The 18,791-nt window shown below is 37.9% G+C and overlaps 1 protein-coding gene across 1 annotated transcript in view; it reads left to right on the forward strand.

Moving 5' to 3' along the window:
• LOC145713701 (fibrous sheath-interacting protein 2-like) overlaps positions 1-18,791 on the forward strand; it is a 76,263-nt gene that overhangs the window by 17,735 nt on the left and 39,737 nt on the right. The window contains 6 exon segments of the mRNA XM_081792597.1: positions 1,294-1,397; positions 3,915-3,957; positions 5,116-5,204; positions 6,978-7,038; positions 10,735-10,771; positions 15,139-15,172. Of these exon segments, the coding sequence (XP_081648723.1) occupies positions 1,294-1,397; positions 3,915-3,957; positions 5,116-5,204; positions 6,978-7,038; positions 10,735-10,771; positions 15,139-15,172 (368 nt within the window).

The following is an 18,791-nucleotide window of genomic DNA, read 5'->3' on the forward strand; positions in this document are numbered from 1 at the left end:
CTCCCTCCAGTACACTAAAGGAGAGTTATCTGAGCTAAGTATTCCAGTCTGTTGCTATACAAAAATGAAGGTTAAATTCAGGCAAATTCTCGAGACAGTTGCATGGCTTGCAAAGCATACTGTCTTGGCTATGTCATCCTATTTTTGAATGACAGGTGCTGAATATTACTTGGGTCTATATTGTGGCATTCCTCCTGTTAAAAATTCTAACCTCCTCTCCCCTAGTTCCACCCCCAAGCAGGTGGAGTACAAAACTAGGGCAGAGGTCTTGTACTTAGGGAGTCAAAAATGAGAAAATAATATAAAATTTTGAAACAGTAGCCCTGTTGTATAATGGCTGTTTCATACCTGTCAAGCCCCAAAAGGAAACACAACAAGAGATGGGTCTTCAGACCTACATCTGGAAAGTATGCTTACTGTAAAAAAAATGTAAAATATAGAAAAATATGTAATATATAGAATGTAACACCACAATAAATATGGGAAAAAGGCACATTTTACTGAAGACATACAGATGGCGAATAAGCACATGAAAGAGTTGCTTAATATTATTAGTCATTAGGGAAATACAAAGTAAAGCACAATGAGATACCACTATATACCCGGTAAAATAGTTAGAATTTAAATAATTGAATTTACGTAAGTGTTTGCAAGGACTTGAATCAGCCAGGACTCTGACACTACAGGTTGGAATGGAAAATGGTAGCTAATGTAAGTTAAACTACCATATGATCCCAGCCATCCCTGTCTTAGATATGTGCCCAAAAGAAGTGAAAATATATGTCCACATAGAGACTCATAGCAGCATTATTCATAATAGCCAAAAAAACTGGAAACAACCTAAACGCCCATCAGTGGGGAAATGGATGAAGTGTAGTATGGAATACTATGTAGTAATAAAAAGGAATAAACCATTGTTACAGGCAACAATATTGATGAATCTCAAAATAAATATGCTAAATGAAGGAAGCCAGTCTGAGAAAAAAAAAAGAAAAGGAGAGAATACATCCTATATGATTCCATTCGTAGCAAACTCTAGAAAATGCAAACAATTACAGTGTCAGCAGATCAGTAGGTTGTCTGGAAGACGGGTAGAGAGAGGGATGAACTATACGGGGAAACAAAGAAACTTTTGGGGGTGGTGGAAATGTTTGTGGTGATGGTTTCAATAGCTTGTATATGTGTCAAAACTGGACAAATGGTGTGTTTTAAATATATGTGGTTTATTATACTTCAATTGCATTTGGATAAAATTATTTAAAATTATATGATTTCTCTTTCATTTACTTTTAGGACCAGGTCACCATTCTCTGAGTTTTGTAAAGGTTCCTGCCAAAAACTCATCAGTCTTCATATCTTCTCAGCATGATGTACAGAAAAACAAAGCAGAACAAAAGGTAGAAAGTTGTATGTCTCCGACGCTTTGTATTGATCGTTAATTTATCCTGTTAACTATTATTTTTATGGGATATTGTCTTCACTGCCATGGTACTGACGGGTCAGAGATAATGGAGTCCTACACAGAACAGAAGGTTCTGAGTCAGCATCATGTTAAATGTACCATATGGTTTTGCAGAAACTGACTTAAAAATTTGCTGATACTGATAATAGCTAATGTTTACTGAGAATTTGCTGTGGGCCTGGGCCTGTGTTAAACTAGAAGGAGGGGAAAAGGGGGAAAACAATTGACATGATACACAGATATGGAAAAGACATCATCACTACTCATGAGGACTCACTATCCAAGGATTAGACACATATAAACAAAAGTCCTTACCATAAAATAAGACGAGAGTTTTGATTTGTACAAAATGTTTTGATTTGTACAAAATGTAGTGGGAATACAGAAGATTTAGAGACTGGTCCTGCCTAGAGAAGCCTTCAAAGGCTTTATTAAAGGAGGGCTTCATTGTATTAGGTCTTGCGATATGAGTGGGATGCTTCCAGATGAATGAGGATATAGTGAGGCAGTATTACGCACTGATGTTAAAGTGTTAAGTGAGAGCATGATAGTGCAAGCCTGCAAACCTGGGGCAGCGCCAGAGAGGAGACTGAAAGGTAGGTTGCGGCCATTGTTTTGTACACCTCGTGGAGAATGGATTTATTGTCTCAGTAGTAGAGAACAATTGCAGGTTTTTGAGAAGAGATGTGAAATAAGAATGAGATGGGGTTTAAAAAGATATTCTGGGGGCACCTGGCCGGCTCAGTTGGAAAGGCATGCAACTCTTGATCTCCCAGGTCATGAGTTCAAGCCCCACAATGAGTGTAGAGATTACTTAAGTACCTACATTTTTTTTTCCAATATATGAAATTTATTGTCAAATTGGTTTCCATACAGCACCCAGTGCTCATTCCAAAAGGTGCCCTCCTCAATACCCATCACCCACCCTTCCCTCCCTCCCACCCCCCATCAACCCTCAGTTTGTTCTCAGTTTTTAACAGTCTCTTATGCTTTGGCTCTTTCCCACTCTAACCTCTTTTTTTTTTCCTTCCCCTCCCCCATGGGTTCCTGTTAAGTTTCTCAGGATCCACATAAGAGTGAAACCATATGGTATCTGTCTTTCTCTGTATGGCTTATTTCACTTAGCATCACACTCTCCAGTTCCATCCACGTTGCTACAAAAGGCCATATTTCATTCTTTCTCATTGCCACGTAGTATTCCATTGTGTATATAAACCACAATTTCTTTATCCATTCATCAGTTGATGGACATTTAGGCTCTTTCCATAATTTGGCTATTGTTGAGAGTGCTGCTATAAACATTGGGGTACAAGTGCCCCTATGCATCAGTACTCCTGTATCCCCTTGGATGGCCAGTAAGTACATACATTTAAAAAGAGAGAGAGAAGTCTTTTTTTAAAACTAAAAAACAAATAAAAATATAATCTAGTTGAAGTGTGTGAGATAGATGCAGTGTTTGAGAGAGAGGAGATTAGAGGGAATATCGTTTTGAGTCTACTGTGATGGTCCAGATAAAAATGATAAGGCCCAAACTAAGGCAGTGGCAGTGAGGGTAAACCAGAGGCTACAGATTTAACACGTTTCAGAGTCAGACTGTGTCAGGATTTGGTGACTCAATAGATGTGTAGATCCAGAGAGAGGGAGAGGATGATGATGATGATGATGATGATGATAATGAGGATTTAATTTTTGTATATAGGTTCTCTTGAAGTAGGATGTCTTTTCTCTGTGCTCCCATAGTGCTCAGGCTTACCTCTATGTCAGAAATCACTATACTGTGTCATCTTTTTCTGTCTGTTCGACTGTAAGATGACAAACTTAAGGTTAGGAATTGCATACCTTATTTTAATTCCAAGCAATGTGTTCAATCCATTGGATTGGTCCTATCTGAAATAAATGGAGTAACTCTAAGCTTTCTAGTATGGGTCACTGGATGGATAGTTATACCTTTTTTAAAAAGTTTATTTATTTATTTTGAGAGAGAGAGCACATGGGTGGGGCAGAGAGACAGGGAGAGAGAGAAAATCCCAAGCAGGCCCCGCACTGTCAGTGTAGATCCTGACGCGGGGCTTGAACTCACAAACCATGAGATCATGACCTGAGCCCAAATCAAGAGTTGGATGCTTAACCAACTGAGCCAACCATGTGCCCCTGGGTTGTTACATGTTTAACCAAAATATGGAAGACAAAGGAGGAAAAAGTTTGGAAAGATGGGAGTACATGGGCACATGATAAGGTTCATTTGAAGTAGTTAGTTTGGGTACCTATGAGAGATATTCATTAAAGAGGTTGATACTGTGCAGTAGCATTGAGACCAGAGCTTAGGAGACACGTAGGGGATGGGAAAAAAAGGGGACATACTATGTTAATGTGATTGCTCTAGAGCAAGCAAGTCTCTTTTAGAAGCTTAATTACTAATGAATGCTTTTTTCTTGAATATTAAACCATACAGAAACATAAAGAAATGACTAAAACATCACATATTTTAAATGAAGGTAAGAAAATGAACAATATTTATAATTGCTCTGTTGTCTTTCAGTTAAATAGTTTTGTTGTATAGTTTTCTAAATTATGCGTTTTTACCCCTTATTATAAAATCTGTGATTATTTTGATTAAGGAAGATATAAAAATTATTCATGGTTGTAAATGTTAGTATTGAACATTTTTGAGTGATTGCTGGGTGAATAGGCACTTTGGAATCTGCAAACCATGGGGAAGTTAGAATCTCTGCTGTGGCTGCCTATACTGATAGGTAGAGTAAGTTTCTGAAGTACTGTGATTTGTGCAGATAATTCTCCCTAAGAGAAGGTCTCTATCCTCTAATGCCATCCTTTCTCCCCAGACATAAAAATACATCCAATTTCCCATCTTCTGGCTGAACTAGAGGTTCACTAAGTCTCTGATAGTCTCAGCAAAAGATTCCCATGAATATTCTACACACACACACACACACACACACACACACACACACACACACACACACACCAAGAACACTACAACATCATCATCTGGGTGGCCAATTAGCACCTTGAATCCAGCATGCACAAAACCAAATTCATGATCTTCTAGTCACCCCCAAATCTGTTTCTGTTCCTCCTTTTTTTCAGACACAAAGCTGGAGTCACCTTTGACCCTTTCCTATTGCTCATATTCTACATCCAAAAGTTGTCATTTTGTCCAATTTACAGCCTTTAACTATCTCATAATCTTTCCCTCCTTTCCATTCACAATACCCCTGCCCTTAACAACTGTAATAATTTGCCTCAGTCTCTTTTTCCTCTTGTTAATCTCTCCTACAGTTTGTTGTGAGTGTAATATTCTCAAAATACAGTTTCGAACATATAATTACTCAAAAGTCCTCGGTGGTTCCCCCTTGCCTACTGAATAAAGTGCAAAGCAGTTCATTCTGAGGCAGGGGGAGTAATGGGAGATTAAGCTTGGCAAAGTAATTTAGGAACAGAAGTTAGGGAATTCAGGCTTGTCCCTGATGGTGGTGGTGAGACACTGGAAGGCATCTTGTATGTGGAGATACTGTCTTTATTTGCATAAGTAAATACATCCCTGACTGTGGTAATTCTAGACATTATGGCAGTTCAGCAAGAACTGTATCATTTTTTTTTTCATATTTAAAGGTACCTTTTCTTTCCCCCAGGAATCAAAAGTAGCTCACTTCAAGTTCCAGGTGTTTCTGCTAAAACAAATGGCCCCAGACATTCTGTGCAGGCTATTTTGAAACAAGAGGCAAGTAACATTCCATTTGTCCCAGATACAGACAGAAAAAATGAAGTGGAATTATTATCAAGATTGGTCTAATATAATTTCATTCATTAAAAGACAATTAACCACCCTATAGTAAGATTTTATAAAAATTGAAATGCAAACCCACAGTAATAATGCTCTGCTACTTCAGACTTCCAAAGCTCATAGCTGTCAATTACACTAGTGTTGTCATACTGTAAGTATAGGGAATATCAGTAACAAGTTGTAAGCTACCAAAAGTGATAAGACCAAGACTTTAAATGTGTTAAAAAGATCCAAAATTTGAATGTTATATTTATCTCAATTTTTATAGAGATTTACCAGGAGCAACTTGAATGTTCCCACTTAGCCCTTAGCTTATAGGCTTCCTAAATGATGAGCTTCAAGAACTTCAAAGTACATACCTGTGCCCTACAGAGAAAGCAACGAATTGGGCTTTGAGAGTCATTTTCTCCCAGTGCTGATGGGTTGTGCAGAGATAGCCATGCTGCCTCACCCTGTCCCCTTTGTGACCAGGGGTCACGTATCTGATGGTGGGAAGTTGGAGGCAGACATTCAGGTTGCAGCCTCTGGTCGCAGCATAGATTGCCTTTGCAGACTTCCATTTTGTCATTTTAAAAATAAAATCCACATTGGCTCTGTTAGCCCTGTATTAACTGGCTCAGCTGTTCTAAACAGTTAACATGGTTTAAAAGAGATGTCATCAAGCAGGAAATTCACTAAAGTCTTCCCAAAAGTCTGCCTTCACAACTAAAATAGCAAGTGCCATCATTTGCAGTGTCCTATGTTAAATGCATAGTAAGCAACAGACTCAAATATATAGCTGCTCAAATGTAGCATGTTAGCCACAATATGCTTCTCTCTATAAACAAATATTTATTAAACACCTGCTGTGTACAGGGCACTGTATCACTGTATCAACATCCATAATTAGTATGCTTACTTTCTGAAAAAAAGAAACTTAACTACTCTAAGATAGTTTAGTAGTTGTACATTAGGAATTACTTTTCATTAGTCTCACTATGGAGCCATAAAAAAAGTATCCCCTGAGTGTAACATGGACAGTAAACTTAATACTACATACTTTGCCAAAAAAAGTCGATAAACACATTTAGACTATCAGTTTTTAAAGTAGGCTTTAAAAATATATATATATATATATGAACATTATGAATACATCAAATGGTCACAAAAACCTAATTTACTTTGAGAAATAGCATGACCACTTTTATTACAATAGAATATAATACTATTTTCCAACTTTTTTGCCCATTCCATCAGTGTCAGGAAATATACTTCTGGTGGCCTGTGTTTAGCTCTCAGACCTGGGAAAAAATAAAGTCTACTCGGTTGGATTTATCTTTCTGTATAAATATCTAAACAGGTGGAGCTCTTGGCCAAATTAAAGAGTCATATCCTATACATGCAGAAAACCTTTCTGCCTCCCAGCTTTCTAAAATCATGTCCCCTATAGTTTGTTTAAAAACCACACATAATATTTTTATCTGTTCAATTGATTACCTTCCATGCTGATCAGTGCACTCCTCAGTTAATTTCAGAATACCAATGAATTCTACAAACCTGTAAATTCTGTAATATATAAACCAAATAAAACTTGCATTTTTATTATAAATGGACTTTTAACATTGTTTTCCTAAATTTCTGTATTTTAAATGTGAGAAATAGCTGACGTTCAAATTCTTTTAAAACCCCCTTGATGAATTTCATTGTTTTTTTTTCTTGTGGCATATATAGGTGAAATATGCTGATTTTAATGAAGAAAGGGCCAAGAAATCAAGCATTAGCTCTAAGTCAGGTAAACATTAGCAACAGTTATTAAGTAAGTCCTAAAATCTATTAACCTATTCATTCAACTAACATTTATTGAGCTTCTGCTATATGATAAGCATTGTGCTAATTATTACATACATACAAAGTAGAAACTATACAAAGTAGAAAAGCCATGGTCCCTCTCCTGGATTTTACAGTTTAGTGGGGAACACTTATGCCAATAATCACAACCCATTACGATAAGTGTAATAATGGAGGTATGTACATAGTTCAGTGGAAGCATAGGGAAGCCAGGGAAACTTTTATAGAAGCCACAGTTGGGCTGAGACATGAAGGATAAGAAAAATTTTCTAAGCAGACAAATAGAAGGAGAACCTTCCAGGAAAAGGGAATACATTTACTAACATATAGACATTAGAGCCTAGTACATTTTTGGAAATAGAAATTTTCTCAGAATTGCTTTATCTAAAAGTTCAAGTTAGAGAATTTCAGGAAATGAAGCTTGACTGGTAGATAAGGGTTAGATCATTGTCTCTGGTAGGCCAGGCAAAGAAATCTACCTTTTATCCTGTTATTCAAGTGCAACTATTGAAGAATATTGGCAGGGTCATAATATAATCAGAATTTGCCTTTTCTAAAAAGGGGGAAAAGAGGGGCACCTGGGTGGTGGCTCAGTTGGTTGAGCGTCCGACTCTTGATTTCAGCTCAGGTCATGATCCCAGAGTTGTGGGATTGAGCCCTGCATGTGGAGCCTGCTGAAGATTCTCTCTCTCTCTCCCTTTCCCTCCCTCTTTCTGACCCTCTCCTCCACTCACATACTCTCTTAGATAGATAGATAGATAGATAGATAGATAGATAGATAAAGGGATAAAAGAATTAGAGGTGAAGAGACTAGAGGAAATGAGACAATAAAAATAATAGCATTTACTATATGCCAGTTACTATGCTAAATTTGTTATATCCTCTCATTTAGTCCTCCCACCAATTTAATGAGGACAGAAACATTTTTATCTACCATTTTACATATAAGTAAACTAAGTCTCAGAATGGTAAACTATATTGCCCAAGGTTTCACAGTGTATGTGAAAGGTCTGTCTTACTCAACCAATTCTAGCCACAATGCCATACTGTCTCTTACTACAATTCAAGAGACTATTACAATAGTCCAGGCTAGAAATGAGTCCTGAACAAGGTCAGTGGCAGTGAGGATGAAGAGCTGGGTACATATTTGACTCAAACTAAGGAGGTTGAATGGATGAGATTTGGTTACTGATTGAATACGGGAGATGAAGGAGTTGAAGACAACTCCCAGATTTCTAGACTGGGCAACTAAATGAGTAGTGAATAGTGGTGCCATTCAGTAGACAGGCAGTACAGAAGGATGAACAAGTTTGGAGGAGAAAAAAATTAGTTCAACTTTTTTAGGTAGATTATACTTTCTCCTTTTAATTCCCTCTTTGATTTGAGAGTTATCCATGTTTCTTAATTATCAAGAAATTAATATTTTGGGCCACAGTTCTTTTAATTAAATTCAGAGAATATAGCCTGTAAATCTTGTAACAGGTTGAAGTTGTTACGGTTTTCTTTGTGGCCAAATATGTGATTGCTATTTGAAAGTGCTCCATGGACATACCAAAAAAATGTGTATTCTGTATTTGCAGGATGTAAGGCTCTAAATGAATATTAAATTACATTTATTGATTGTATGTCTTTACTAATTTTTTTGTCTACTAGACTTTTTTTTTCTTATTGTCTACTAGATGTGTCCAGCCATTAAAGAGGTGTTTTGAAGCTCTACACTATAATTGTATTTTTATCAAATTCCCGTTGCATTTCTAATATGTTTCACATAGGCTCTTCAGGACATTTAATCCACCATATTCATAGAAACCATAGAAGACTTGCTTATTTTTTGTAACAGTCACATTAGTTATCTATTGCTAAGTTTAAAAATCACCCCAAAGCTCAGTGGCTTAAAAAAACAATCAATATTATCCTACAGTTTCTGTGGTTAAGAATACAGGAACAACTTAGCTGTGTGGTTCTGACTCAGGGTCTCTCATAAGGTTATGATCAAGATGTCATCCAGGGCTGTTGCAGTCATTTAAAGGCTTGACTGGAACTGGAGGATTCACTTCCAAGATGGCTCACTCACATAGCTGTTGTCAGGAGGTCTCAGTGCCTCACCTTGTGGGCCTCTCCATAGGGCTTCTAGAATATCATGATATGGCATCTGGCTTCCCCCAGAGTGGGTGATCCAAGATAGAGGGGCTGAAACCACAGTATATTTTATAACCTAGTTTCAGTAAGTTATACACCATCATTTCTACCCTGTAGTGTTCATTAGAACCAAGTCACTAAGTCCAATGTACACTCAAGGGGAAGAGAGTTAACCTCCACTTTTTGGAGGGAGTATTAACAAGGAACTTATAGACATACTTTAAAACTACCACAACAGGGGCGCCTGGGTAGCTTATTTGGTTAAGCATCTGACTCTTGGTTTTGGCTCAGGTCATGATCTCACAGTGAGATGGAGCCCCATATTGGGCTCTGCACTAACAGCATGGAGCCTTCTTGGGATTCTTTCTCACTCTCCCTCTCTCTCTCTCTCTGCCGCTCCCCTGCTCACACTCTCTTACTCTCTAAATAAATAAATAAATAAATAAATATTTTAAAAAATAAAAGGACTACAACAGTATTATCTTCACACTTAATTTTTCAGGTTTATGCACTATTAATTCTAGCTCCTTCCTTTCCAAAACTGTACACATGCAAAAACATACTCATATACAAAGAAACTCAAGAAGGCACATAGAATTTTAAGTAAACCTTTTAAAACAGATCATTGGAATTTACTGGTTATTCACAATACACTTTATATTTATTAGGAGAAAGATAAATAGTAATTCACCTTGACTTTGAACTGGCTCTAATTGGTAATACTACTTTCTATTAATCAGAGCCTTGCTTGTCTAAGACTATTTAGTCATGTATGCATATAAGTGACATACACCATTCCAGTATTCCTATGAATATATTCTACATGAAGACTTGCGTTAGGTATAATTATTCAGAAATATTTTCTAAATTCCACTTCTGCAATTTTGCTAGATGTCATGCAAAGACAGTATTTGAGTGGAAAGAGATTATGACTGTTAGACTAATAAACAAACATTGATCCAACATCTATGTTAAAGAATTGATTCAATAAATAAGTATTATTGAGTGTTTACTATATGCCAGGCACTGTAAACCATAGCATAGTAAGTCCTATAAGAGAAGGAAGTATAGGGTGCTTCAGGAGCATTGAAGGAGGATGCCTGTCTATCTAGGCAGATTTCAAGGAAGGCTCTCTGAAAGAGGTGACACAAGCTGAGTGAATCCTAAAAGATGAAGAATTTAAGAGAGGGATACTAGAGTTATAAAGGAAATAGGGCACAGGCAAAGGGAATTGCATGTTGTTCAGTGTCTCTGGAGCAAAGAGTACATGTGCAATGGTGACCAGAGATGAGGCTGGTGAGGTAGGCAATCGCCCCAGATCTTAAAGTATATTTTATGCCTTCCTGGGAGTCGATGGAGGGTTTAAACACAGCAGTGACAGCAGGGAATAAAGACATATTAGTACATGTTTATTACCATTTTACAATCTACACCATTACTTGTGAAAGATACCAACAAGTAATAATTTTCTTTCTCTCTCTCTCTGAAAATTCACCTGTAGCTCAAGGAGTCTTTGCTTCTCATGATTCACCAATTAAGTAAGTATCTAATAAAACTTAATAAAGTAATGTGTTATTTTAAATTAACACTTTAATAATTACACAGGAGTGCTGCTTGAGGGCGGATGTTCCCATGGACACCTCAGTTATTGCAGTTCTGCCTGCATTCATTTTTTGCGACCTCTTGGAACTAAGCTAAAATTGTAAAGTTGGCAAAGTTATGTATGTTCTTTTACCTTCTCTCTAGTCACACTTTTGTTCTATGTTCCCCTAACACACAGGGTCTTCATTCCCCTTTCAGGTAATACTACCTCTTCTTTCCAGGTAGCTTTCCAGGATCTAGATCTATTCTTTTCCCCTCTCCACATTCAAACATACATTACTCGTGTCTTTTGAGGTTATTGGTTTTCTAATGACGATGAATTAGTTTGTCATATAGTATTAATGACTTAATCTGTCACCCCATCTTTAGGATATTTGTACTGTAACCTAAAGTAATGAATCTCTAATGAGGCAAAATCAAGGACAGTGGAGAAAGGTGTTTCTTTGGGGGCCTAGGTGCCTTTCAGCCCTCCAACCTTGTGGCCACCTATTCTGCTAAAGTGCTGTTCCCCTCAAACTTGAATATTTTGTGCATATAAAATAACTCCTGATGGAACACAAATATCCAACACCATCATGTTTTAAACACTCAAACCAAATGAGGTCCAGGATAGGTTTTATAAATTCCAAATTCTGATGAAAATGGTTGGGTAAGGTGAAGCAGCGTGTGGTGGTAAATGGTGTTGACATTCAGAGCAAGCTTCCTAGAAAAAGGATTTTGAGCTTAGGAGTGATGAAGTCAGTTTGTCTGACTTACTGAGTACCCATAAGATGTAAAGATGCTGAAGGAAGGAAACTGACTAGCCCACTGTTAGGACAGTTTAAAGAAATAAAGGTGAGGAATAGTGATTATGTAGTTTTAGAAAGTATTCATCCCTGTTCTCATCTTCCTCCTGCCATCCACTATACTAGACTACAGAACTACAGAATCACATGAGTCTTTTCAAAAGCAAATGCTCTGGGTACCCTTTTGCTAAAAATCTTAGCTCGGCTAAAGGGAAGAAGTTTGCTCATGACCTGGAGCTTCTTCCCCATTCTTCTCAAATAGACGGTGTTAAAATACTTTTAGCTATCCCTAGGACAATTCCAGGCCAGAGCACACCAAAACATAGCTAATGACACCATCTGGTCTGGCTCTGCCCATTGCACCCATGTCACATTCCCTTACCTTACAGAGAGGAACACAGGTTCAGGGGCTTGAGCTTAGTCCTCTTTGATGCATCTCATTGCTTCACAAAGCTCAATGCATCAACAGATGCATCACATCTGTTCCACCACTTACCTCTCTCCCTTCTCTTCCTCTCAAATCCTCATTTCTCTGTTTTTCCTAATGCTTAACCAAGGGCCATACACAGGAGCCTTAGAATAGAATTAGAAACCAAAGAAATCAGGACAAGAGAAGGGCAATGTGATAAGATCGTGGTGAGGTAGACAGTTGTAATAATTAAGCTTTGCATTTAGATATTGAGCATGTTCTTATGATTGGGATGGAAGGTGACAGGGAAACACAGTAAAGAAGGCAGTGAGTCTTTCACCCTGAAGATTATGCTCAGAAGTCTGTATTTCATTCACTGAATGACAGTCTAATGGCTTTCAGGAGGACTGTGATATTATCAAGTCAGTAACTCTGCTGAACAACTGTGACAGCAGCATGTAGGACAAATAGAAGACACTTAAATCGGTGCCCATTACTGAAGTCCATTAATGATTTGTGGCCTGCACAATGGCCTTCCTTTTGGAGTAGAGACAAGTATGCATCCAAAACATGTTAAATGGGAATTTATGTGCCAAACTTTCTTGGGAGCCTACTATGTTCAGAGTATAGTTCTGGGTATTGGGATACAACGATAAATAAAGCACTACCTCTGACCTCAGTTGTTCTTTACAAAACATCAGGACAAAAGACAGGGAGACTTGAGGAATGCCAGAGAGTGAACTGAGGGAAGGGCAGTGGATAAAATGTCAGGAAAAGGGAAGGCCACCCATGGAACCACCCAGTTTTGGCTTTCAGATTAAACCACTGATGTTAGGATACAGAAGTGATGCTTTTAATTCCCACTTAGCCACTGGAATGAGTAAATGGATTTGGCAATAGAATGGACTGTGCATGTGGATGATCAAGAGGTGTAAGCCATCACCTCAAAGCTATGAGTCTGAGATATAAACAGAAGACCACCAATTAGATTAAAAATTAGGTATTCAGAGGACTAGGCAGACTAAATTTTAGGTTTGTCACATTAATCCTCAAGGGGTGGCTGGCCAACCACGTGAAGATATCTTTAAGTTATCTTCTGGACTAAAGCGAGGTTGTACAGAGGAGAAGATCAGAAGCAGAGAGGTATATTTATAGCTTTGTGAAATGGCAAGTTAAACGGTGAAAAAGTGTGCCTTCTCTTTGGGGCTTCTGAAATAATGGTCATTAAATATCGCTGCCCTCTTTATTTAAGAAGTAGAAAGTGAGCAGTACAAATGACCTAAACTTTAGACACTTTAATGGCATCAATCTATCAGGGAAAACCACCGAAGACTAGGGAAAAGTAGATGAAATATCATGTCACTCCTGAAATTGTGATGGAACTTTCCAATATGACAGCAGGTTCATTTGCATGCTTCTGTTCATTTGACGCCAGTGAGAATCTGATAATTCATTGCAGATTGTAGATTGCATCTGATATTACAACTATTTTTTAGTGACCTTCTACGAGGCTTCCTCATTTATCTGGTTAGTTTTGTTCTCAGATATTTGCCATTTCCTCTTATCTAAATGCATGCCTTTGGGACAGAAAGCCTGTGGGGACAGAGAGCAACAAATACGCAGGACTCACCGGGTTCCACTTGCTGTATATGGTGTGAGGCAGAGAAAGCAGAAAAGAGTCTGGATGCATTAGGTTGCAGAGGACCTACAAGAAGGAAATTGTGCTGGAGTTGGCCTAAGAAACTGAGTATCAGAAAAATAAATGAAGCCAAAGGATAGGAACTGTGTCACTGACATCCACATTCATGTTCTAGTTCCATATTGCAAAACGCTCCAAGTCTGAGGATGGGCTATTGCTACCTAACCCTAGCTGAGACCTATAAGTTTTTCTTTTCCCACTAGGAGTCAGGTTGTAATTTCAGAGACTGGCTGTATTTCTCAAAATTGAATTGTAGGCCTTGGAGAAAAAAGTAATTTTGATAACATAAGGGCAAGCCAAGTAAAAATGTAGAGTGCCATTTTTCCTTTAAGGAGGTCAGGAAGAAGAGAGGCAAATGATCCATGTAGGCAGGAAAATATAATATAAATCAAAATTACAGTCTTAGGCCTTGTTTTTTTAAACTTTTTTAGTATTCTATAGTTTATATGATTGTGTGGTTCTCTTGCTACAATTTAGTAAAATATATTTTTGGTTCCATGTAGTAGGTGATAATAACGAATTCTGCTGAAAACATAGAATAGATTGCAACAACATGGATGGACCTAGAAAGTATAATTCCAAGTGAAAGAAGGCAGTAAGAGATAGATAAATACCATATGATTTAACTCATGTAGAATTTAAGAATCAAAACAAATGAGCAAAGGGAAAAAAGGCAAACCAAGAAACAGACTCTTAACTAGAGAGAACTGATGTTACCAGAAGAGAGATGAAACAGGTGATGGGGATTAAGGAGTGTGCTTGTTGTGGTGAGCACAGGGTGATTAAAATAAAAACTTTAAAAAAAGAGAAAAAAGCACAGGATAGAATATTATGATACTTAGAAAAGGGCTACATCTAATTTGGTATTGCATGTGATCAGAAACCCATTATTTTAATCCATCATTATCAATAATCATCCATGGGTCTTTTTCTACTGTAGTGTGAAGGGGAGGAGACTAGGAGTTTTGAGGAGGTGGGCAGAAAGTGAATTATCTGGAAGCTCTGATCAAGCAGAGCAGGCAGAAAGGACTAGCCCACCCCCTCTCTCTCCAACCCCATACTCTTCCCAACTCACTACGAAACAAACTTGGCTAAGGTGGTTCATGAGTAGTAACTTCAGACAGATGTTAGTTTATGCAGCAGCTGTTTATGATTCTACTGTTTATGCAGCAATTATTCTGCTCCAGAGTAATGGAGCATGTCCTATACCCACAGGCCAATATCTAAGTAGGAGGCTAAATAGGGGGATTAGACAAAAAATAAAACTTACTCTTTTTTGTGTGTTGCTATGGAGAAAAAAAAATCTCCAAGTACAAAGGAGAAAATCTGATTCACTGATTAGGAATTGGGGGGAAAGTTACATAAATTATAAATCAGAAGTAATAAAATCAATCTCTCTTTACTTTTCAGACAACAAAACTATCATAACTGCCGTCAAGGAAAAGTATGTACAATGAAATTCACTGATAAAGCAACATGTTAAGGATATTTTGTAATATGAGATTAGAGAAAAATCTGTGAATCAGACAATGAGCAAAATCATCTGTTGACGTTAGTCAGTTTCCCTCTTTGTCTTCTTCTCTTCCTTGACTTTCACTCTCAGTTAATCTTGAGTTTTGCAGGGGTCCAAAGTTACTGTTATTGGCCCTTTGGGCAGAGGGGCTCAGGAGGATATATTGAAGGAGCATTAGGAGCTTTAGTCACCAGGTGAAAAGCATCAAATACCACAAACCCACTCCATAATGGGAAGCCATTAAGGGAAATGTCTTTGCATACTATTAAGATCTGGCTTAGGGCTGAGCATCCTGTCCCTTGGGCATGTGAACCAGGATGCCTAGATCTGTCTCTTAATTTTCCTAGGAGTAAGGAAAATCTTAGGGTCGTACTCCATCAAAAGAAATACCTGGTCACTTGAGAACTGCAACTTGGACCAGGCCAAGATCAGAGGGTGAATTTGATGAGCCCCAACTCTAGGGCTAGACAGAGGAATCGTGAACATGAGAGAGGTTCAGGGGAGTAGCACACACACACTTTTCACACATACACCTGCTCAATTCAGAAAACAAGCAACAAACACAAAGACATAGACATACTGGCACCAAAAGGATATTTCTTGGTTTAATAGTATAGTGAGAATAAGGTGAAAATCAGATTCTATTTATCACAGTTCACTTCATTATAAGAATGCCCCTATTTTATATACCAAGATTGGAAATGCCTCTTCTCTGCTACCTTATGAGTAATAATGTAGGACGTCTGTACATTTTCTCTGGTATTAAGAAAATAATATATATTGAAATTCTTGGCTCATATGTATTGGAACAGATTTGGACCAATTTAGATCAAGAAGGTAAGTAACTTACCTGTTAATGGTTAGATGTTAGAAGTGTTTGATTTCAGCCATGTTTATGTAAAACAAGTGTTTTTCAACCATATGTTATCATCCCAGACTATGTTTTTCAAACTCAATAGCCATTTTCTAGTGCAAGCAGTAGGTGACAAAGAACGCATTAAGAGAACTAGATAGCGGTGATGTTTGCACAGCATTATGAGTGTGCTTAATGCCACTGAACTGTACACTTTAAAATGGTAAAATGGTACATTTTATGTTATGTGTACTTTATCACAATAAAAAAGCATTAAAATATTTGGGAATTGGGGTGGAAAAACTGGCTTTTCCCTGTAGTGGCTTTCAAACCTCTAACGGATCATGAGAGATATGCTACCTACAACAAGGTGCTAACTTTTCATTGAATGTTGGCCTAAACCTGAACAATCTGGAAGGTAACTTTGGAGGTAATTGGGAGGCAACAACCACATTATAGGGAATCTGGTGCCCAAATGCCAGGATATCAAACAATGCATAGCCAGAATGCCAGGCATCCAGCCTTTGCTGCCTCTGACTTTTATGCACAGCTTTGAAAAATAAGAGTTTCTGTGGAATGTATGCATTCTTGGTCTAGATGTCTTGAGGGTAACAATAACTTCAAAACAAATACTATTTTATTATAGGCAGGAGGATTTTTATGTTCCCAAAATATATCTTCAATAAGTAGAAGTACCTAAACAAATAGAGTTTTTCAGGTGCAATTTGCATCTGGCCCCAGTCCAGTCTTAGGTGTGACAGTGAGTACAATTAACCATTGAGGAAAATGTCATTCAGTTCTGGTCCTTGGGTTCTACTTCAGCTCATACTGAAGGACCCCCAACTTCCTCCTACTGCTCAGCCTTCTGGCCCTTTGAGTCTCAGGTGTATCTCAGCCTTTTGGACCTAAATGAATGTGTTTCCTTACTTCTGAGCCATCCTCTGTCTCCCTATCCAAGACAGTTTGCACTGAGAATTCTTTTGTTGCACCCAAACCCTGTTCACTTCCCCTAAATCATCAGTACTAATACTTGACCATTAATTAAGCCTTAACAAGTAGCTGTAGTCATCAGCATATATAAAAGCACAGTGAACTTTCAGAGGAAGGCAACAACAGGCAGGCCACAGAGTCCACAGGCTGACCACTCCACTGTGGTGCTTTTTCACTATTGCCTCATAGCTGAATAGATGCCTACATAAAAAGAGGCTACCTCTGCAAAGGCATATAAATGTTTTGGAGGCAAATTTGTTTTCTGAAATAGTTTGTTAGAGGTAATCTGGTTTGTATTTTTAAGAATTATTTCATGGATCTGGGGCGCCTGGGTGGCGCAGTCGGTTAAGCGTCCGACTTCAGCCAGGTCACGATCTCGCGGTCCGTGAGTTCGAGCCCCGCGTCGGGCTCTGGGCTGATGGCTCGGAGCCTGGAGCCTGTTTCAGATTCTGTGTCTCCCTCTCTCTCTGCCCCTCCCCCGTTCATGCTCTGTCTCTCTCTGTCGCAAAAATAAAAAAAAAAAAAAAAACGTTGAAAAAAAAAAAAAAAGAATTATTTCATGGATCATAAACACAGTCTGTCTTTTTGCCAGAGCATTGGTTTTCTATGAGTTTAGACACCCACCTGGCTATTTTTAAATTTATGTATTTAAATTCAAGTTACTTAACATACAGTGTTGTACTATTTTCAGAAGTAGGAACCAGTGACTCATCACTTCCGTATAACACCCAGTGCTCATACCAGCAAGTGCCCTCCTTAATGCCCATTACCCACTTAGCCCATACCCCCACCCGCCTCCCCTCTAGCCACCCTTTTTTTTCTCTGAATTTAAGACTCTCTTATGGTTTGCCTCCCTCTCTATTTTATTTTTCCTTCCCTTCCCTTATGTTTAGCTGTTTTGATTCTTAAATTCCACATGAGTGAAATCATAATGATATTTGTCTTTTTCTGACTGACTTATTTCACTTAGCATAATACACTCTAGTTCCAACTCATAAATATGGAGAACAAACTGAGGGTTACGGGAGGGATTGTGGGAGGGGGATTGGGCTAAATGGGTAAGGGGCACTAAGGAATCTATTCCTGAAATCATTGTTGCACTATATGCTAACTAATTTGGATGTAAATTTTTAAAAATAAAAAATAAAATTAAAAAAATAGTAGTAAAAATAAAATAAAATAAAATAAAATAAAATAAAATAAAATAAAATAAAATAATACACTCTAGTTCCATCCATGTTGTTGCAAATCGCAAGATTTCATTCTTTTTGATCACCAAGTAGAATTCCATTGTATATATATACCACATCTCCTTTATCCATTCATCAGTCGATAGACATTTGGGTTCTTTCCATAATTTGGTTATTGTTAATAGCACTGCTATAAACATTGGGGTGCTTGTGCCCCTTCGAATCAGCATTTTTATATACTTTAGATAAATACCTAGTAGTGCAACTGCTGTGTTGTACCTGTATTTTTAATTCTTTGAGGAATATCCCTACTGTTTTCCAGAGTGGCTGCACCAGTTTGCATTCCCACCAGCAGTGCAAAAGGGTTCCCCTTTCTCCACATCCTTGCCAACAGCTGTTGTTGCCTGAGTTGTTAATGTTAGCCATTCTGACAGGTGTGAGGTGGTATCTCATTGTCATTTTGATTTGTATTTCTCTGATGATGAGTTATGTTGAGCATATTTTCATGTATCTGTTA

The sequence above is a fragment of the Panthera onca genome, chromosome X (genome assembly GCF_046562875.1).
Source record: "Panthera onca isolate mPanOnc1 chromosome X, mPanOnc1 haplotype 2, whole genome shotgun sequence".
Taxonomy (NCBI): domain Eukaryota; kingdom Metazoa; phylum Chordata; class Mammalia; order Carnivora; family Felidae; genus Panthera; species Panthera onca.